Source organism: Phyllobates terribilis, unplaced genomic scaffold, assembly GCF_046119375.1.
Source record: "Phyllobates terribilis strain yellow unplaced genomic scaffold, ASM4611937v1 Scaffold_7__3_contigs__length_470593459, whole genome shotgun sequence".
Taxonomy (NCBI): Eukaryota; Metazoa; Chordata; class Amphibia; order Anura; family Dendrobatidae; genus Phyllobates; species Phyllobates terribilis.
The window spans coordinates 142,472,312-142,490,962 of record NW_027362767.1 but is presented as its reverse complement, the minus strand read 5'-3'; the positions used below and the strand labels follow the sequence as shown (position 1 = coordinate 142,490,962).

At 47.6% G+C, this 18,651-nt stretch overlaps 1 protein-coding gene across 3 annotated transcripts in view; it reads left to right on the top strand.

Annotated features, from left to right (window-relative positions):
* Positions 1-18,651, top strand: part of LOC141153993 (uncharacterized) — an 802,172-nt gene that overhangs the window by 643,429 nt on the left and 140,092 nt on the right. For all 3 annotated transcript variants that reach the window (XM_073639352.1, XM_073639353.1, XM_073639351.1), the window contains one exon: positions 4,419-4,589. In XM_073639352.1, the coding sequence (XP_073495453.1) occupies positions 4,419-4,589 (171 nt within the window). The remainder of the gene's footprint in view (positions 1-4,418; positions 4,590-18,651) is intronic.

Below are 18,651 nucleotides of genomic sequence, written 5' to 3'. Positions count from 1 at the left end.
CGTATACCCATGTCTTGGTGTGAAGAGGTGCATGGGAATAGACCCACCCCCCAAAAAAACAATGGATTTGACTTTATGTTCCACTGCTATCATCTGGTGGTGTTGAGAAGTCTGGCCCAATCCAGTCCTTGTTCATTTTGATAAGAGTCAGCCTGTCAGCATTTTCAGATGCGCCTATCAGTTATAATAACCCCGGTGGCACTAAAAACCCGCTCTCACAAAATGCTAGCAGCAGGGCAAGCCAGGACCTCCAAGACATAGAGAGCCAGTTCATGCCACGTGTCCAGCTTGGATACCCAATAATTATAAGGCACAGAGAAATCACGGAGTACGTTGGTACGGTCGGAAAGGTACTCCTTCAGCATCTTCCCAAACTTTTCCCTCATTGTGAGAGTACCCCGCACCTCAGGGCTTGTGCAATGATAGGGTCTGAAAAAACTGTCCCAGAACTTTGACAGTGTTCCCCTCCCTCTGCTGGATTGGATTTGTGTCTTTCTCACCTGTACTCCTTGGTTTTACAACAAACTGTGACCTCTGCCGCCAGTGTTTTCAGATGGGATTTTTTTTATAATTCCGCAACAAGGGCCTTCTGGTACTGCCCCATTTTAGGAGATCTGTCCACTGCAGGAATAAGAGATAGAAAGTTCTCCTCGTAGCATGGGTCTAGATGTGTCACCAACCAGTAATGAGTGTCACCCTAAATTTGGAAAACGCGAGGGTCACGGGAAAGGCAGCATAACATAAACTCAGCCATGTGTGTCAGACTGCTAACAGGCAGTGGTCATTTCGGAGATGGAGGCTGAAGAGGAGGAGGTGCAGGAGCTGTAGAATGTGGGGGCAACCCTGATCAACCCAGGGCCCGCAATCCTTGGCATCGGGAGAACGTGTTCCGTCCCAAGGTCCGACTGGGTCCCAGCTTCCACTATATTAACCCAATGTGCCATCAGCGAGATGTACCGTCCCTGCCCACAAGCACTTGTTGACGTGTCCATGATTAGTAGGACTTTCCCAGTAACTGAATTGTTGAGGGCACAGCTAATGTTATGGGACACGTGCTTGAGTAATGTGGGGATGGCACACTGGGAGAAATAGTGGTGGCTGGGGACCGAGTACTGAGGGATGGCCGCTGCCATCAGGTTGCAGAAAGCTTTCGTCTCCATGAGTCTAAAAGGCAACATTTTGAGAGCAAGCATTCGCGAAATGTGTGAATTTAGTAGTGTGGCCTGTGGGGCGTTGGCTATTTGCGCTTGCATTCCAAGGACTGGGGTAGGGACAACTAAACAATGCCCTGGGACAAGGATGTGGACGTGGTTTCTGATGGTGCTAGTTGAGAGTGTGCAACGACAGGTGTAGGGCAGGAGGCATCTTCGCATGCGCCATGGACAGGGGATTGGCGTGCATGTACAACAGCAGAAGGAGCAGTGGTGTCACCTTCAGACACTGTTTCTGGACCCTGGCGTTCGGCTCACCTAGTCAGATGCTTTGCTGTCATGTGCCTGATCATGCTGGTGGTGGTCAGGCTGGTATTTTTGCTACCCCTGCTGATGCTGGCCTGGCAGATGGCACAAATGGCCTTTTTGGGGTTATCTGCAGAGTCTTTAAAAAAGAACCAGACTCGGGAAGACCTAACAGTTGTACTGGCAACTTCCATCATGTTGGTGTTACGGGGAACGCTTGCCCGCCTTATGTCTGCGGCCACCACACTGCTTCTTCCTGCCTGTTGTGGTGCTCTGCCTCCCTCCCCCTGTGTGCTGCTGTCCTCGCTATGCATGTCCTCCTGCCCGGTTGGGTCAGTGACTATATCGTCCACCACCTCATCTTCTACTTCCGCACCCTGGTCCTCCTCCTAACTTTCTGACAATTTTGTCTAATCATCATCATCCCCCTCTTGCGACAGTAATTGCACTTTCCCACCGTCGCCTTCGTGTGACCGTGGCTGTTCAGATATTTTGGCATCTCTACACGCGTTTTCCTCTTGCCCCACTTGAAGCTGGCCAGGCGAGAGGCCCGAATCTATAAATGGAAAAGTGAACAGCTCTTCAGAGTGTCCAAGTGTGGGATCAGTTGTCTCCAGGTACTCAGCATGGTGGGAGGCAGAAGGATCAGGGTGAGGAATATGCGGTCCAGACTCACGGCTTCTGAGACTTGACCGTGTGGAAGACAGGGTGGTGAATGCAAAGTGACTGGAAGCATTATCTGCTATCCAACCAACAACCTTTTGACACTGTTCTGTTGTCAATAGTGGTGCTCTGCAGTCCCCTAGTAATTGGGACAGGAAGGTTGAGCGACAAGATGTTGGTGTTTGTTGTGGCACAATTTCAGTTTGACCACGGCCTCGGCCTCTGCATGCACCATCATCATCACATCCACTTCCTCGTCCCTTGCCACGCACCTTGCCCATTTTAAATGGAGGGCAATATTTTCCACGTTGACTACAAATGGCTGAATTTGGACCGCAGTTATATGTAATATGTCTGACAGACAACCACGGTTTTAAATAACGGCCCTGTAGTTTACTGTTCTTCACAGCGACCTCAAGTGAATAGCTTCACTGACACACTGTAATAAACTGTAAATGGAGTCCAATATTTTCCACGTTCACTACAAATTTCTGGATTTTTATCGCTGTAATATGGAAAAGATCTGGCTGTATTCTGCAGTGCTAACAAGCAAATGGAGCAGACAAATGGTGTACTCTGGATTGCTTTTTAAGCAAATAATCAGGATTAAGATAAAAAAAAAAATTAGTCCTGGCCCCTGATATCTGGGGCTATGTCTACAAATATCTGTAACAGATGCAGCAGCAGACAGAACTTGCAATGGACCCTCTTGTGCTGTATACACTGTCTGCCACAAATCCTGCCTGCCATGCTTTGTAAGCAAATAATCAGGATTAAGATAAAAAAAGAGCCCTGGCCTCTGATATCTGGGGCTATGTCTACAAATGTCTGTAACAGCAGCAGCTGACAGAACGTGCAATAGATCCTTTTGTGCTGTATACACTGTCTGCCACAAACCCTGCCTGCCTGCTTAATTCTTGCTATCACCACTGAATATATGTAGCTGGCTTAGTCCTCAGAAGGACTGTTAGTTCAGATGGATATATTCATATGTTGTGGAATACCTCTACTAACTGATAAAAAAGCAAATCTCTTCCTGACTCAGCAGCAGCACCTCTCCCTACTCTGCCTGTTTCAGGGATAGACTGTGACAAGCATAGGGTCACCAGGTCTTAAATAGACCTGATGACGCTATGCGTCTAGCCAATCACTGTAATGCCACAACCAACATGGCTACGGCATTACAGTGCGTGGCAAGCAATCCCTGCATGTTCATTGGCTCTCTAAAGAGCGCCAAACATGCAGGGAGGGGACCCAAGCTCCCGCCCGAGCAAGCTGGAAATATTCGCCGGGCTTGTTGAGCACAGTGATGCTCGGGCACGTACCGAGTAGTGGCGAGCACGTTCGCTCATCACTACTCAGGACCCTTAAGTTTATAGGTAAGTTAGAGAGCTCTGATAGGTATATGCTGTTTTTTCAACTTTTTTTTTTCTTCCTTCTCCCAACTTCTCCCTCCCTAGGGCCTTTCTCTGGCTACTTTGGCCAGAATGATACTGTTGACAAATATAAAATTGATTTACTATCTTTTATGTCCCTGACGCCACTGTGTCTTTAAATGGATGAACACATTGTATTCCACTAGTGGTCGGAGCCATAATTGCGGATTGGACCTGTGGTCCGTAATTTAAAAAAGGGGGTCGATCCTATGTGCTGTTCATCGCATACCATACCAATTTGGCAAGGCATGCGCTCCACGGGACCGTAAGTGATTTAGTTATGCGTCCAATTACCATAAATGGAATCGTAACTGGGTGTTTGCGTTCCACAAAACCGGAAATGACACAAGCGTGCTTTCCAACGAGAGGGAGATCGGCTATTATGTATTATAGGAAGGTGTTCTGGATACACCTCGCGTTCCACACAACCGGAAGTGATGCCAGCGTGGGGTCCACTATTCATATGTTTAGCCCCATAGCTATTTCACTTTCAATTGTGTTTTAGCTAAAAATTCACATGTATTGCTGGATTATACCTGACACTGTGGAATTTTTTATTTTTGAAGTGGGCAAGTGCTCCCACTAGTTTGCTGATTCTACTCTGTTATTACTAGGACAATCAGCTTGTTAATTAATTTATATGATAAACTTAGGGGAACTTAGGGGTCCTAGTACCTAAAAATCCTCCACCAAGAAGTTTCTGCCTTCATTCCTGACATCCACCACAGGAGGTGGCTTGTAATGATGGCATTTATGAATTTTCCTAGCAGCCGGGAACATTTTCTTTCCACATTCACAGTCTATAGATTTTAGACTAACACTCTAGACGCTTCACCAACATCTCATCTGCTTATTCTTACAGACTGGCTAATAATCATCTACGAGACACTGCCTGCACCAAGTTGGCATCTGGAATAAGGAATAACCGGTACCTGAAGAAACTTGACCTGTCTCTTAACAGTCTGTCTGGTCTTTACTTTGCGAAGCTAATGGAGGCTCTGTCCAATCCAGACAGCAATATAGAGGAATTACGGTGAGGATAATAGATGTATACAGAACGGAGACGTGCGGGTATAAGAGGCGTGTACAGGGCGGAGACGTGCGAGTATAAGAGACGTGTACAAGACGGAGACGTGCGAGTATAAGAGACGTGTACAGGACAGAGACGTGCGAGTATAAGAGACGTGTACAGGATGGAGACGTGCGATTATAAGAGACGTGTACAGGATGGAGACGTGCGAGTATAAGAGACGTGTACAGGATGGAGACGTGCGAGTATAAGAGACGTGTACAGGATGGAGACGTGCGGGTATAAGAGACGTGTACAGGATGGAGACGTGCGAGTATAAGAGACATGTACAGGATGGAGACGTGCGAGTATAAGAGACGTGTTCAGAATGGAGACGTGTCGGTATAAAAGATATGAACAGGGCGGTGACGTGTGGGGGTATAAGAGACGTGTATAGGACAGAGACGTGCGAGTATAAGAGATGTGTGCAGCATGGAGATGTGCAAGTATAAGAGATGTGTACAGGTTGGAGATGTGTGAGTATAAGAGACGTGTACAGGATGGAGACGTGCGAGTATAAGAGACGTGTACAGGACAGAGACGTGCGAGTATAAGACGTGTACAGGACGGAGACGAGTGACTATTAAAGACATGTACAGGACGGAGACGTGCGAGTATAAGAGACGTGTACAGGACAGAGACGTGCGGGTATAAGAGACGTGTACAGGACAGAGACGTGCGAGTATAAGAGACGTGTACAGGATGGAGACGTGCGAGTATAAGAGACGTGTACAGGATGGAGACGTGCGAGTATAAGAGACGTGTACAGGATGGAGACGTGCGGGTATAAGAGACGTGTACAGGACAGAGACGTGCGAGTATAAGAGACGTGTACAGGATGGAGCCGTATGAGTATAAGAAACGTGTACAGGACGGAGACATGCGAGTATAAGAGACGTGTACAGGATGGAGACGTGCGAGTATAAGAGACGTGTACAGGACGGAGACGTGCGAGTATAAGAGACATGTACAGGATGGAGCCGTATGAGTATAAGAGACGTGTACAGGACGGAGACATGCGAGTATAAGAGACGTGTACAGGATGGAGACGTGCGAGTATAAGAGACGTGTACAGGACGGAGACGTGCGATTATAAGAGACGTGTACAGGATGGAGACGTGCGGGTATAAGAGACGTGTACAGGAGGGAGACGTGCGAGTATAAGAGACGTGTACATGATGGAGACGTGCGAGTATAAGAGACGTGTACAGGACGGAGACATGCGAGTATAAGAGACGTGTACAGGATGGAGACGTGCGAGTATAAGAGACGTGTACAGGACGGAGATGTGCGAGTATAAGAGACATGTACAGGATGGAGCCGTATGAGTATAAGAGACGTGCACAGGACGGAGACATGCGAGTATAAGAGACGTGTACAGGATGGAGACGTGCGAGTATAAGAGACGTGTACAGGATGGAGACGTGCGATTATAAGAGACGTGTACAGGATGGAGACGTGCGAGTATAAGAGACGTGTACAGGATGGAGAGTGGAGACGTGCGAGTATAAGAGACGTGTACAGGATGGAGAGTGGAGATGTGCGAGTATAAGAGACGTGTACAGGATGGAGACGTGTGAGCATAAGAGACGTGTACAGGATGGAGACGTGTGAGTATAAGAGACGTGTACAGGACGGAGACGTGCGAGTATAAGAGACGTATACAGGATGGAGACGTGTGAGTATAAGAGACGTGTACAGGACGGAGACGTGCGAGTATAAGAGACGTATACAGGACGGAGACGTGCGAGTATAAGAGACGTGTACAGGACGGAGACATGCGAGTATAAGAGACGTGTACAGGATGGAGACGTGTGAGTATAAGAGACGTGTACAGGACCGAGACGTGCGAGTATAAGAGACGTATACAGGACGGAGACGTGCGAGTATAAGAGACGTGTACGGGACGGAGACGTGCGAGTATAAGAGACGTGTACAGGATGGAGACGTGCGAGTATAAGAGACATGTACAGGATGGAGACGTGCGAGTATAAGAGACGTGTACAGGATGGAGAGTGGAGATGTGCGAGTATAAGAGACGTGTACGGGACGGAGACGTGCGAGTATAAGAGACGTGTACAGGATGGAGACGTGCGAGTATAAGAGACGTGTACAAGATGGAGACGTGCGAGTATAAGAGACGTGTACAGGATGGAGACATGCGAGTATAAGAGACGTGTACAGGACGGTGACGTGCGAGTATAAGAGACGTGTACGGGACGGAGACGTGCGAGTATAAGAGACGTGTACAGGGTGGAGACGTGCGAGTATAAGAGATGTGTACAGGATGGAGACGTGTGAATATAAGAGATGTGTACAGGATGGAGACGTGCGAGTATAAGAGACGTGTACAGGACGGAGACGTGCGAGTATAAGAGACGTGTACAGGAGGGAGACGTGCGAGTATAAGACATGTACAGGACAGAGACGTGCGAGTATAAGAGACGTGTACAGGATGGAGACGTGTGAGTATAAGAGACGTGTACAGGATGGAGACGTGTGAGTATAAGAAACATGTACAGGACAGAGACGTGCAGGTATAAGAGACATATACAGGATGGAGACGTGCGAGCATAAGAGACGTGTACAGGAAGGAGACATGCGAGTATAAGAGACGTGTACAGGACAGAGACGTGCAGGTATAAGAGACGTGTGAAAGACTAACTGTATCACGAAGGGAAGAGGAGGAGGAAGCCCAAGAAGAAAGGGGGAGTGGAGACCCCTAGGTAAATCTAATATCACCCTGCCTACCCTACCGTCCCTATATAGGTTCCACACCTATCGCCGAACAGAAACCTATGCCCTGAATGTCCCTAGAGCTTGGCCCTAGATAGGGAGGGGGCGGGTTGAGCACTAGTCAGGCCCCACTACAAACTAAAGACAACAAGGTAGACAATCAAAGGGGATACATTTAGCTTAAGCAGACACCAGTGAGATAATGCAAACTGTCCTCCAAGGACACCAGTGAAGAAACTAGCTGATTGCTAGTGCTCCAAGCCTGCACAGAGGTACATAGAACATATGACTCTCTTGAGAAAATGAGACGATTTAACTACCCAGCAAGTGTGTGTCAATCAGCAGCAGAAGGTGGAGGTCGCCACTGGGTCCTAAAGGAAGAAGGATATAGCTATACTACAGAGATGAGGGAATTAAGAAGTGATCTGCAATGCCAAGCACAGTGACCACCTACAGCAGGCTCCAGAGCGACTGTCTGTCACACCTGACATACCCGTGACACGTGTACAGGACAGAGACATGCGGGTGTAAGAGATGAGTATGAGACGGAGACGTGCAGGTATAAGAGACGTGTACAGGATGGAGATGTACGAGTATAATTGATGCGTACAGGATGGAGACATGCGAGTATAAGAATCGTGTACAGGAGGAGATGTACGGATATAAGAGATGTGTACAGGACGGATGTGTACAGGATAATCCAAAGGGGTAAAATTTCAGTGTAATCTGATGTAAGGAGGATGGCCTTGACCATTGGAAATTGACTATTCCACCTCAAAGCCGTGTTAGCTTTTAAACAATTTGACACAGTCTCTGTCTGTTCAAGGAACATCCCAACTGGTTCTTGGTTGGGGTGGATATCAGCATAGCATTGTGAAAAAGAAATACTCCAGAATAAAACTAAGGTGTCAGAAAATATGGCTACATTCAAAGGTAACTTATTGCACTGTAGAGGGTAGCATAAAGGCCCAGAGTGCCCATCTGCCTAATCAGGCATATTCCCGGTAGGCAGTCCACTCCTTTCTTCACCTCTTCAGGTCCATATACATTTACAGAGAGCTCTTGCATATAACACAAGGCCCTATTTCGGGGCCTGACACAGGCAAACAGGATATTAGATGGGTGTTGAGCGAAGACTGCTCCATTTTCAAATGTCCATGTCTCCTCTCTGCTTGTAGCCTCTGTATATCATTTTTACAGTGAGTTCCTCTGGCTGCGTTCTGTATTGAGAGCTACAATAGATGGTGGAGGAAGGAGAGTTCTCAGCCGCTGATGACCAATGACACAAGATCTTCCATCAACATTATGTCTATTGTAAATTACATGTGCTGCAATAATCACTGATTTATGAGATGCCAAAAAGTAAGGACATTACTCTGGAATTCTGGATTTCTGGTGTCAGTGGACACATCATATAGTTGCTGTAGCGTCGGCGTCTCTGCCCCTCACCCTCACGCAGTCCCAGTCCGGCGTCCTCCGGCTCCCTCGCTGCATCTGCCCGGGGTGTGCACACTGCGCGCAGATCCCCAAACACTGTACTTAGGGCGCGCACGCACTCCCATGCTCTTAAAAGGGCCGCGCGCCGTCCTAATAAGTCCCCGGCCAATGGCTGGAGTACTGCCCCTATATAAGGCACCTCCTCCAAAATGGAGGTACCTGTGCAAAGTTGTAGTTTTGTGTTCTAACACTTCTCTAGCCCTCAGGTTCCAGTGCTGCCCACCAGCCTGTCAATGAGCCGTGCCCGCCAGCCTGTTTATCAGCCGTGCCCGCCAGCCTATCAGCCGTGCCCGCCAGCCTGTCTACCAGCCTTGTTCACTTGTCAGTCTGCAAGCCTTCCTGCCTACCTGCATCATCTGTCTGCCTACCTGCCCTGCTCATCTGCTGTGCTTGTCGGTTTCGGCCATCAGTCACGTGGGAGTCGCCTGCTCTCACACAAGGTCGGTCCCAGAATGGCACCTGGTCCACCTTCCTGGTTTCTCCTTGGTTTGCGGAGTCGATTAAGCCGCTATGTAGCCAGGGTCAGTCTGGGTAGGCACTTAGTTACACCCCTCTGGTCCCTCCTTGTATCATAGCACAGAGGTTCCACCACCCGGACCCGTAACAGTTTGCGCAGGCCATGGAATCCGGTGGCTCCCAAGCTCTTTCGCTCTCAGACCTGTACCAAGAGGTCTCCTGCCAGAGATCTCAACAGGATACGATTCTGTCCTATCTGCGGACTGTCAATTCCCGCTTGGACGCGCTGTCCACCCCGACTGTGTCCGCCTCTAACCAAGAGGCATCCGCTTCAGCGGCGCCTCAACCCAGTAGCGCTGTGACGCCCAGCTTAGGACCTATCTGCTTCAGCACATTTTGGCAGTGATCTCGCTCTATGTCGGGGCTTCCTCAACCAGTGCACACTGCACTTCGAGCTCTTGGCTCATCAATTCACTTCTGACCAAGCTGAAGTGGCATTTATCATGGCTCATCTCACCAAAGAGGCGTTGGCTTGGCTCAACCCACCATGGGAGAGAGGGGATCCCCTGGTGTCAAATCTTCAGGCCTTTTCTGGCGGCCTTCCGCAGGGTTTTTGATGAACCCAGCTGCAAATCCTCGACTGCCTCCTCTCTTCTTCGTCTACGTCAAGGGAGCCTCATTGTGGACCAGTACGCGGTGCGGTTTCGGACCCTCTCGTCTGAACTAGCCTGGAATAACGAGGCCCTGGTGTCTACCTTTTGGGAGGGCCTTTCCGGACAGATCAAGGATGAACTAGCCAGTCGTGACATACCCTCTTCCCTGGACAACCTGGTGTCTTTGGCCACATGGATCGACATCTGGTTCCAGGAGCGTTCTAAGGAGGTGACCCGCGAGTAGAAATCTCCGCGCCTTACACCAACCTTCCAAAGGCCAGTCTCCCTACAGGCCTCTATCTCGGCATCTACTGCTGAAGCTATGCAGGTAGACCAGGTTAAGATGGGCAAGTCTCGCCAGGAGGTCCGCCGCGCTGAGGGCAGATGTTTCTACTGTGGCAGTTCGGAGCACCTAACCCGCTCTTGTACAGAGAGACCGGGAAACTCCAGTGCCTAGGATCGCTTGGAGAGGTCGTCCAGGGCAAAAATCCTTCCTCTCCATCTCTGACTCTGTCGGTATCGATAACCTGCGGGAAGATACACTTCGTCGAGGCTGCCTATCTAGATTCCGGGGCCGTTGGGAATCTCATCCAACAAGCCCTTGTGGAACCATTTCAGATCCCTGCTCAACGTCTTTTGGATCCGTTAGCAGTTTCCTCCATGGATGGGAAGCTTCTTTCAGAGTCCATCTTGTTCGTCACCGAACCTGTAGTTCTTCAGGTGGGAATGCTACACTCGGAGAAAATCTTCTACGTGTTGTCTGACCGCTCTCATCCTTTGCTGCTAGGACTGCCTTGGCTACAGAGGCACGAGTCAGTCTTGAATTGGAGCTCGGGTGAGGTGCTCCGCTGGGGACAGGAGTGTCATAAGACCTGCTTGGTTCCTATCCATCCTGCTTGACCTCCGTCCACTCCAGCTAACCTACCTGGCTTGCCAGCACCTTACCGGTCATATGCGGATGTTTTTGACAAGAAGGCGGCTGAGACACTACCTCCTCATAGGCCGTATGACTGTCCCATCAACCTCATCCCTGGTGCTTCACCTCCTCGTGGTCGAATCTACCCTCTGTCACTGGCTGAGACCGGTGCCATGTCTGAGTACATTGAAGAGAATCTTGCTAGGGGATATATCCAGAAATCCACCTCTCCGGCTGGAGCAAGATTCTTCTTCGTCAATAAGAAGGACGACTCTCTTCGCCATTGTATCGACTACAGGGGTCTAAATGAGATTACGACCATAAATAAGTATCCTTTGCCTCTCATCTCGGAGTTGTTTGACCGCCTAAAAGGCGCGAAGATCTTCACTAAACTCGATCTTCGTGGCGCGTACAATCTGATCCAGATTCGTCAGAGAAATGAGTGGAAGATGGCATTCGACACTCTAGATAGCCACTACGAGTACCGCGTGATGCCCTTCGGACTCTGCAACGCGCCAGCTGTCTTCCAGGAGCTGGTGAACAACATCTTCCGAGATCTCCTATACTCATGCATGGTAGTGTACCTGGACGATATCCTGGTGTTCTCCCCTGATTTGCCTTCTCATCGGAGAGACTTTCGACAGGTATTGCAGAGGCTCAGAAAGAATTGTCTGTATGCCAAGTTCGAGAAATGCGTCTTTGAACAGACTTCTCTTCCATTTTTGGGATACATAATCTTGAAGACCAGACTTAGAATGGATCCTGAAAAAGTGTCTGCTGTCCTAAAATGGCCCCGGCCTGGGGGTCTGAAAGCTATTCAGCGGTTTCTGGTATTCGCTAATTATTACCGCCTCTTCGTTCCTCATTTCTCTTCCCGGACTGCTCCAATCTCTGCCCTGACACACAAAGGGGCTAATCCCTAATCCCAAGGAATCCCAAGCCTGAGGCGGAAAGTGCCTTCCTGTCCTTGAAGCAGGCTTTCTCTTCTGCTCCGGTGCTACATTGTCCTGACTGTAACAAACAGTTTTTCCTGGAGGTTGATGCCTCTTCCTCAGGGGCCGGAGCTGTACTCACTCAGAAATTCTCGTCCGGGCGTATGGTGACCTGCGGCTTCTTTTCTAAACTTCTCCCCTTCTGAGAGCAATTACTCCATTGGAGATCGGGAGCTGCTTGCCGTCAAATTAGCACTGGGGGAGTGGCGGTTCTTACTAGAAGGGGCTCGAGCATTCAGTGGTCATCTGCATGGACCATACGAATCTTGTCTGCTCAAAGACTAAATCCTTGTCAGGCCAGATGGTCTCTATTCTTTGCTCGCTTCAACTTCACTCTCCATTATCGCTCGGTAGACAAGAATATTAAGGCTGACGCACTCTCCCGTTCATTCCTGTCTACTGATCAAGAGGAGGAGCCTCTACACATCATTGACCCCTCCAGAATAATGACTTTTGTCCCATTGGACCTGTCTTATCTTCCTCCTGGTAAGACCTTTGTGGCGGCTCCGGATAGGAGGAGGGTCTTACTTTGGGGTCATTCATTCAAGCTGCCTGGACATGCCAGTCAAAGGAAGACGCTTCGGTTAATTTCTCGACATTATTGGTGGCCGACTCTGCGCAAGGATGTTGCGGATTTTGTCTCCACTTGCTCTTCCTGTGCCCATAATAAGACATTTAGGCAACTTCTGACTGGTCGACTTCTTCCTCTACCTGTGTCTTCTGCTTCCTGGCAACACATCGCTATGGATTTCATCACGGATCTTCCTATATCAGTCGGCTGTACTGTCATATGGGTGGTCGCTGACCACTTCTCCAAGATGGCTCACTTCGTTCCCCTGCCAGGTCTTCCCTCTGCGCCTGCGATGGCTAAAGACTTCATCCGTTACATCTTCCATCTCCACGGCCTACTTCTTCATATTGTCTCAGATAGAGGAGTTCTGTTTACTTCACGCTTTTCAAGCTGCTGGATGTCGCATTGGATTTCTCTTCGGCCTATCATCAGCAGTCCAATGGCCAGGTGGAACGTATCAATCAGAACCTCACTAGTTTCCTTCGGCACTTTGTCAACGCTCATCATAGCGATTGGGTAGAACTTCTGCCTTGGGCCGAGTTTTCTTACAACAACCATGTGAGTGAGTCCTCAGCCAAGTCTCCGTTCTTTGTGGTGTATGGTCAGCATCCCAATATTCCATTTCCTGTTTCTACTTCTGTGAACAATCTGGCTGCGGAGTCTCTTGTCAGAAACTTTTTGGTGATATAGGAAGACACCAAATCTGCGCCTCTACAGTCCTCGGAGTGGATGAAGAAGCATGCTGATAAGAGACGTCTGGATCCGCCTCTATTTCGTCCGGGAGACCAGGTCTGGCTTTCCTCCAAATATGTCCATCTCAAGATACCATCATACAAGTTGGGCCCGTGGTTCATCTGTCCTTTCGAGATTCTGAGCCAAATAAATCCAGTGGCATACAAGCTGAAACTCCCTGCCTCCTTACGGATCCCCAATTCCTTTCATGTGTCTCTCCTCAATCCTGTTGTCCTTAATCCTTTCTCTGACGATCCAGGTACCACTCCAGCTCCAGTCTCCGCTGAGGATGTCTTTGATGTAGAGAACATTTTGGCCATCAAGAGGGTAAGAGGAAAGACTTTCTTTCTTGTGGATTGGAAGGGGTTTGGTCCTGAGGAGAGGCATGGGAGCCCAGGGAGATCATTAATGCTCCTCCTCTTCTGCAAAAATTTCTTGGAGGCTTGAAGAAGGGGGGCGTAAAAGGGGGGGGGGGGATACTGTAGCGTAGGCGTCTCTGCCTCCTGCCCAGCAGTGACGCCTATACCCTAACTGCCGCTGTCCCGGTCGGGCGTCCTCCGGCTCCCTCACCGCATCTGCCCGGGGTGCGCGCATCGGGCACAGATCCCCGGGCACTGTACTTAGGGTGCGTGCGTGCGCACTCCCTCTCTCTTAACGGGGTCGCGCGTGCCGTCCTAAAAATAACCCGGCCAATGTCCGCAGGACAGCACCTATAAAAGGCACCTCCTCCAAAATGGAGGTGTCTGTGCAAAGTTGTAGTTCTGTGTTCTAACTAGAGATGAGCGTTGTTCTACTCGAACTGTTCGCCAATCTCAAATTCGAGCTGTTTTGGGCGGTGTTCGAGCCGTTCGGCGAACACGAACAATTTGAGAAAAATTCGGCTGTTCGAGGTTATGTTCGATAACTGTTCGTGCACCAAAATCATAACTGGATTTTTTCTCAGTAATGATGAAAATTAATGTTAATACGCAGTTTGAGTGTACAGCGGGGTGGGGGGAGGGGCAGGGGATGGATCTCTGCAGGAACAATGAAGATCTCCATTTTTTTTTTCTCTTTCCCGCATTTACAGTGGGGAGGTGCAATCTGTCAGCCTATCAGCAGCGCACACACGGAGCGAAGTGCTTTTTTTCACACAAGCAAGGGCATGTGTCATTGGCAGTGTATGTCACATGTCCTTGCCCTATAAGACCAAGCCATTTTCCCCGTCGCCACCATTTTCTCACTGCTGCAGCTGCGTGTTAGACGGCACCGCTGTTGCTGTGTGCGCTATACCTTGTTAATTTCAAGCCAATTTTCGCACAAATCTACAGATAGCTTGGGAGTAGGGAATAGTTGTGATTGCAGTCCTTTTAAGGACTAGGTTACAGCATTTCCTACGACTTTTATCAGGCAGGTCTGTGCTTTTAAATAGATAGATTGTGGGAGTAAAGACTAATTGTAATTGGAGTCCTTTTCAGGACTAGGTTACATGAGTTCCTATCAGTTTTTGCCAGGCAGGTCTGTGCCAGTGCTGTGCAAGTTTTTTTCACAGCATTTGGCTGAATCTAGCAAAGCTAATCCTTTTTGGCCTATTGCAGAGTGTGTTAGTCAGTGGAGTAGCCTATCTGTGTTGCAAGATATACCACCTGTGTATAGAATACCAATTTTTTTACTGCACCTAGTGAAGTAAAATCTTTTGGGCATAGCATCATTCTATTAGTCCATCTATACTGACCTCCATCAGGTTGCAATTTGAATATAATTTTTTTCTGCATCTAGCTCTGAAAAAATATTTGGGCTTCTAGCAGTGTGTGGGACTTGTTCTATTAGTCCATCTATACTGACCTCCATCAGGTTGCAAACTGAATATAATTTTTTTCTGCATCTAGCTCTGAAAAAATATTTGGCCTTCTAGCAGTGTGTGGGACTTTCTCTATTAGTCCATCTATACTGACCTCCATCAGGTTGCAAACTGAATATATTTTTTTTCTGCATCTACCTCTGAGAAAATATTGGGCTTCTAGCTGTGTGTGGGACTTGTTCTATTAATCCATCTATACAGAACTCCATCAGGTTGCAAACTGAATATATATTTTTTCTGCATCTACCTCTGAAAAAATATTGGGCTTCTAGCTGTGTGTGGGACTTGTTCTATTAATCCATCTATACAGACCTCCATCAGGTTGCAAACTGAATATAATTTTTTTCTGCATCTAGCTCTGAAAAAATAGTTGGCCTTCTAGCAGTGTGTGGGACTTTCTCTATTAGTCCATCTATACTGACCTCCATCAGGTTGCAAATTAAAAATAATTTTTATCTGCATCTAGCTCTGAAAAAATATTTGGCCTTCTAGCAGTGTGTGGGACTTTCTCTATTAGTCCATCTATACTGACCTCCATCAGGTTGCAAATTAAAAATAATTTTTATCTGCATCTACCTCTGAAAAAATATTTGGCCTTCTAGCAGTGTGTGGGACTTTCTCTATTAGTCCATCTATACTGACCTCCATCAGGTTGCAAACTGCATATATTTTTTTCTTCATCTACCTCTGAAAAAATATTGGGCTTCTAGCTGTGTGTGGGACTTGTTCTATTAATCCATCTATACAGACCTCCATCAGGTTGCAAACTGAATATATTTTTTTCTGCATCTACCTCTGAAAAAATATTGGGCTTCTAGCTGTGTGTGGGACTTGTTGTATTAGTCCATCTATACTGACCTCCATCAGGTTGCAAACTGAATATATTTTTTTCTGCATCTACCTCTGAAAAAATATTGGGCTTCTAGCTGTGTGTGGGACTTGTTGTATTAGTCCATCTATGCTGACCTCCATCAGGTTGCAAACTGAATATATTTTTTTCTGCATCTACCTCTGAAAAAATATTGGGCTTCTAGCTGTGTGTGGGACTTGTTGTATTAGTCCATCTATACAGACCTCCATCAGGTTGCAAACTGAATATATTTTTTTCTGCATCTACCTCTGAAAAAATATTGGGCTTCTAGCTGTGTGTGGGACTTGTTGTATTAGTCCATCTATACAGACCTCCATCAGGTTGCAAACTGAATATATTTTTTTCTGCATCTACCTCTGAAAAAATATTGGGCTTCTAGCTGTGTGTGGGACTTGTTGTATTAGTCCATCTATACTGACCTCCATCAGGTTGCAAACTGAATATATTTTTTTCTGCATCTACCTCTGAAAAAATATTGGGCTTCTAACTGTGTGTGGGACTTGTTCTATTAATCCATCTATACAGACCTCCATCAGGTTGCAAACTGAATATATTTTTTTCTGCATCTACCTCTGAAAAAATATTGGGCTTCTAGCTGTGTGTGGGACTTGTTGTATTAGTCCATCTATACTGACCTCCATCAGGTTGCAAACTGAATATATTTTTTTCTGCATCTACCTCTGAAAAAATATTGGGCTTCTAGCTGTGTGTGGGACTTGTTCTATTAATCCATCTATACAGACCTCCATCAGGTTGCAAACTGAATATATTTTTTTCTGCATCTACCTCTGAAAAAATATTGGGCTTCTAGCTGTGTGTGGGACTTGTTGTATTAGTCCATCTATACTGACCTCCATCAGGTTGCAAACTGAATATATTTTTTTCTGCATCTACCTCTGAAAAAATATTGGGCTTCTAGCTGTGTGTGGGACTTGTTCTATTAATCCATCTATACAGACCTCCATCAGGTTGCAAACTGAATATATTTTTTTCTGCATCTACCTCTGAAAAAATATTTGGCCTTCTAGCAGTGTGTGGGACTTTCTCTATTAGTCCATCTATACTGACCTCCATCAGGTTGCAAATTAAAAATAATTTTTATCTGCATCTAGCTCTGAAAAAATATTTGGCCTTCTAGCAGTGTGTGGGACTTTCTCTATTAGTCCATCTATACTGACCTCCATCAGGTTGCAAATTGAATATAATTTTTTTCTGCATCTAACCCAGCCAATAGTTTTGGCCTAATACCACAGTTTGGCCACTCAGCTCTGCTTGGTTCCCATCCATTGTTTTTTTGTGCAAACAACTCCAGAGTTGTTAATTAGTTAACCACCAAAATGAGTGGAAAAAGGCCTGCTGCTGGTGGAAAGGGGAATAGGCGTGTTGGGAAGGGGAAAAAAGGTTGTGTCTGTGTGGTAGGTGTTAAAGCAACAGTAACATCTGCAGAAGAAAGACCATCTTCCAGCCAAACTAAAATGTCTACTTCTTTTAGCGGACAATGTGATAAGATCCCTTTCTTACGGCCACGCCAATCGCTACAAATTCCAGATGAGGCACAAAAACAGCAGGTGCTTCAACGGATATCAAGTGCTCCTTTAAGTGGGCTCTCCTCCACATCAACTTCAACATCACAAATACTCCAGTCCTCAAAGGTGTCACCCCAATCGCACTTGCTTCCTCACAGCTCCCAAATCTCCAGCTGCCCGTCTGAGTATGAGGTAGAACAGATGGTTGAGTCTGCAGAGCTGTTTACTCATACTATAGCCTGGGAATCAGAGGTCGACTCCAGCGCTTCTGTGAATCCAGACGAGGAAATGATCTGCACTGATGCCCAGAATCTTTATGAGTCGGATCCAGGACCAGACGCAGAAGGTTCTGACCATAATGTAGACCCTCATTCCCAAACTGTAACTCCTGTTGGTGGAGACAATGAGGAAGACGATGATAAGACTCAAATACCTGATTGGAGCGACAACTTTAGTTTTTTGTCAGGGCAGGAACAGGTTGGCTCTGAGGACGACGGGTGTGATAACGCACAGGGTGATGATGATGAGGTCGGAGATCCCACTTACTGTCAACCCACAGTCAGCCAAGAGATGAGGTCAGCAGAGGAGGTGGAGGAAGATGCTAGTGACGACGAGGTCAGGTTGCGCCTTCCTGGACAGAGACGTAGTACTGGAAGCACGTCAACAACTGCATCCTCAAACACAACTCTGCCTCTCACCACAAGTCGTGGTGGCTCTTCAGGTCGCATGGGTGCTAAGCCTTGCATAGCCTGGGCATTTTTTCAGATCGATAAAGATGACCCAACTCGTGTTATCTGTAACATTTGTCAGCAAAAGCTAAGTAGAGGCCAAAAAATACATAGTTTGAATACTTCATGCATGAACCGGCACATGGACATGAAGCATAAGTTGCAGTGGGAAGCTCAGTGTGCTACAATGCGGCCTAGCTGGCCGGGCCAACCACCGTCTGCCATATCTTGTGCATCCGTGGCCTCTTCATCCTCTGTGACTGGTGGGACAGCAGTCACACCTGTTTTGGGGCGCAGACCTGCCACCTCTTTACCCGCAACAGCCAGCGTGATTGGCAGGTCATCATTTTCTTTGGAGGTGGTAACACCAGCTGGTGTTGAGCGCTGTCCGACATCGATAGCACCACCTTTGGATCAAGGCAACCTAACATGTCCGCCTGCATCTTCCTCACAGACCGGCAGTTTGCCGGGGACACCCTTATCAACCCCGTCTAAGCACAATAGCCAG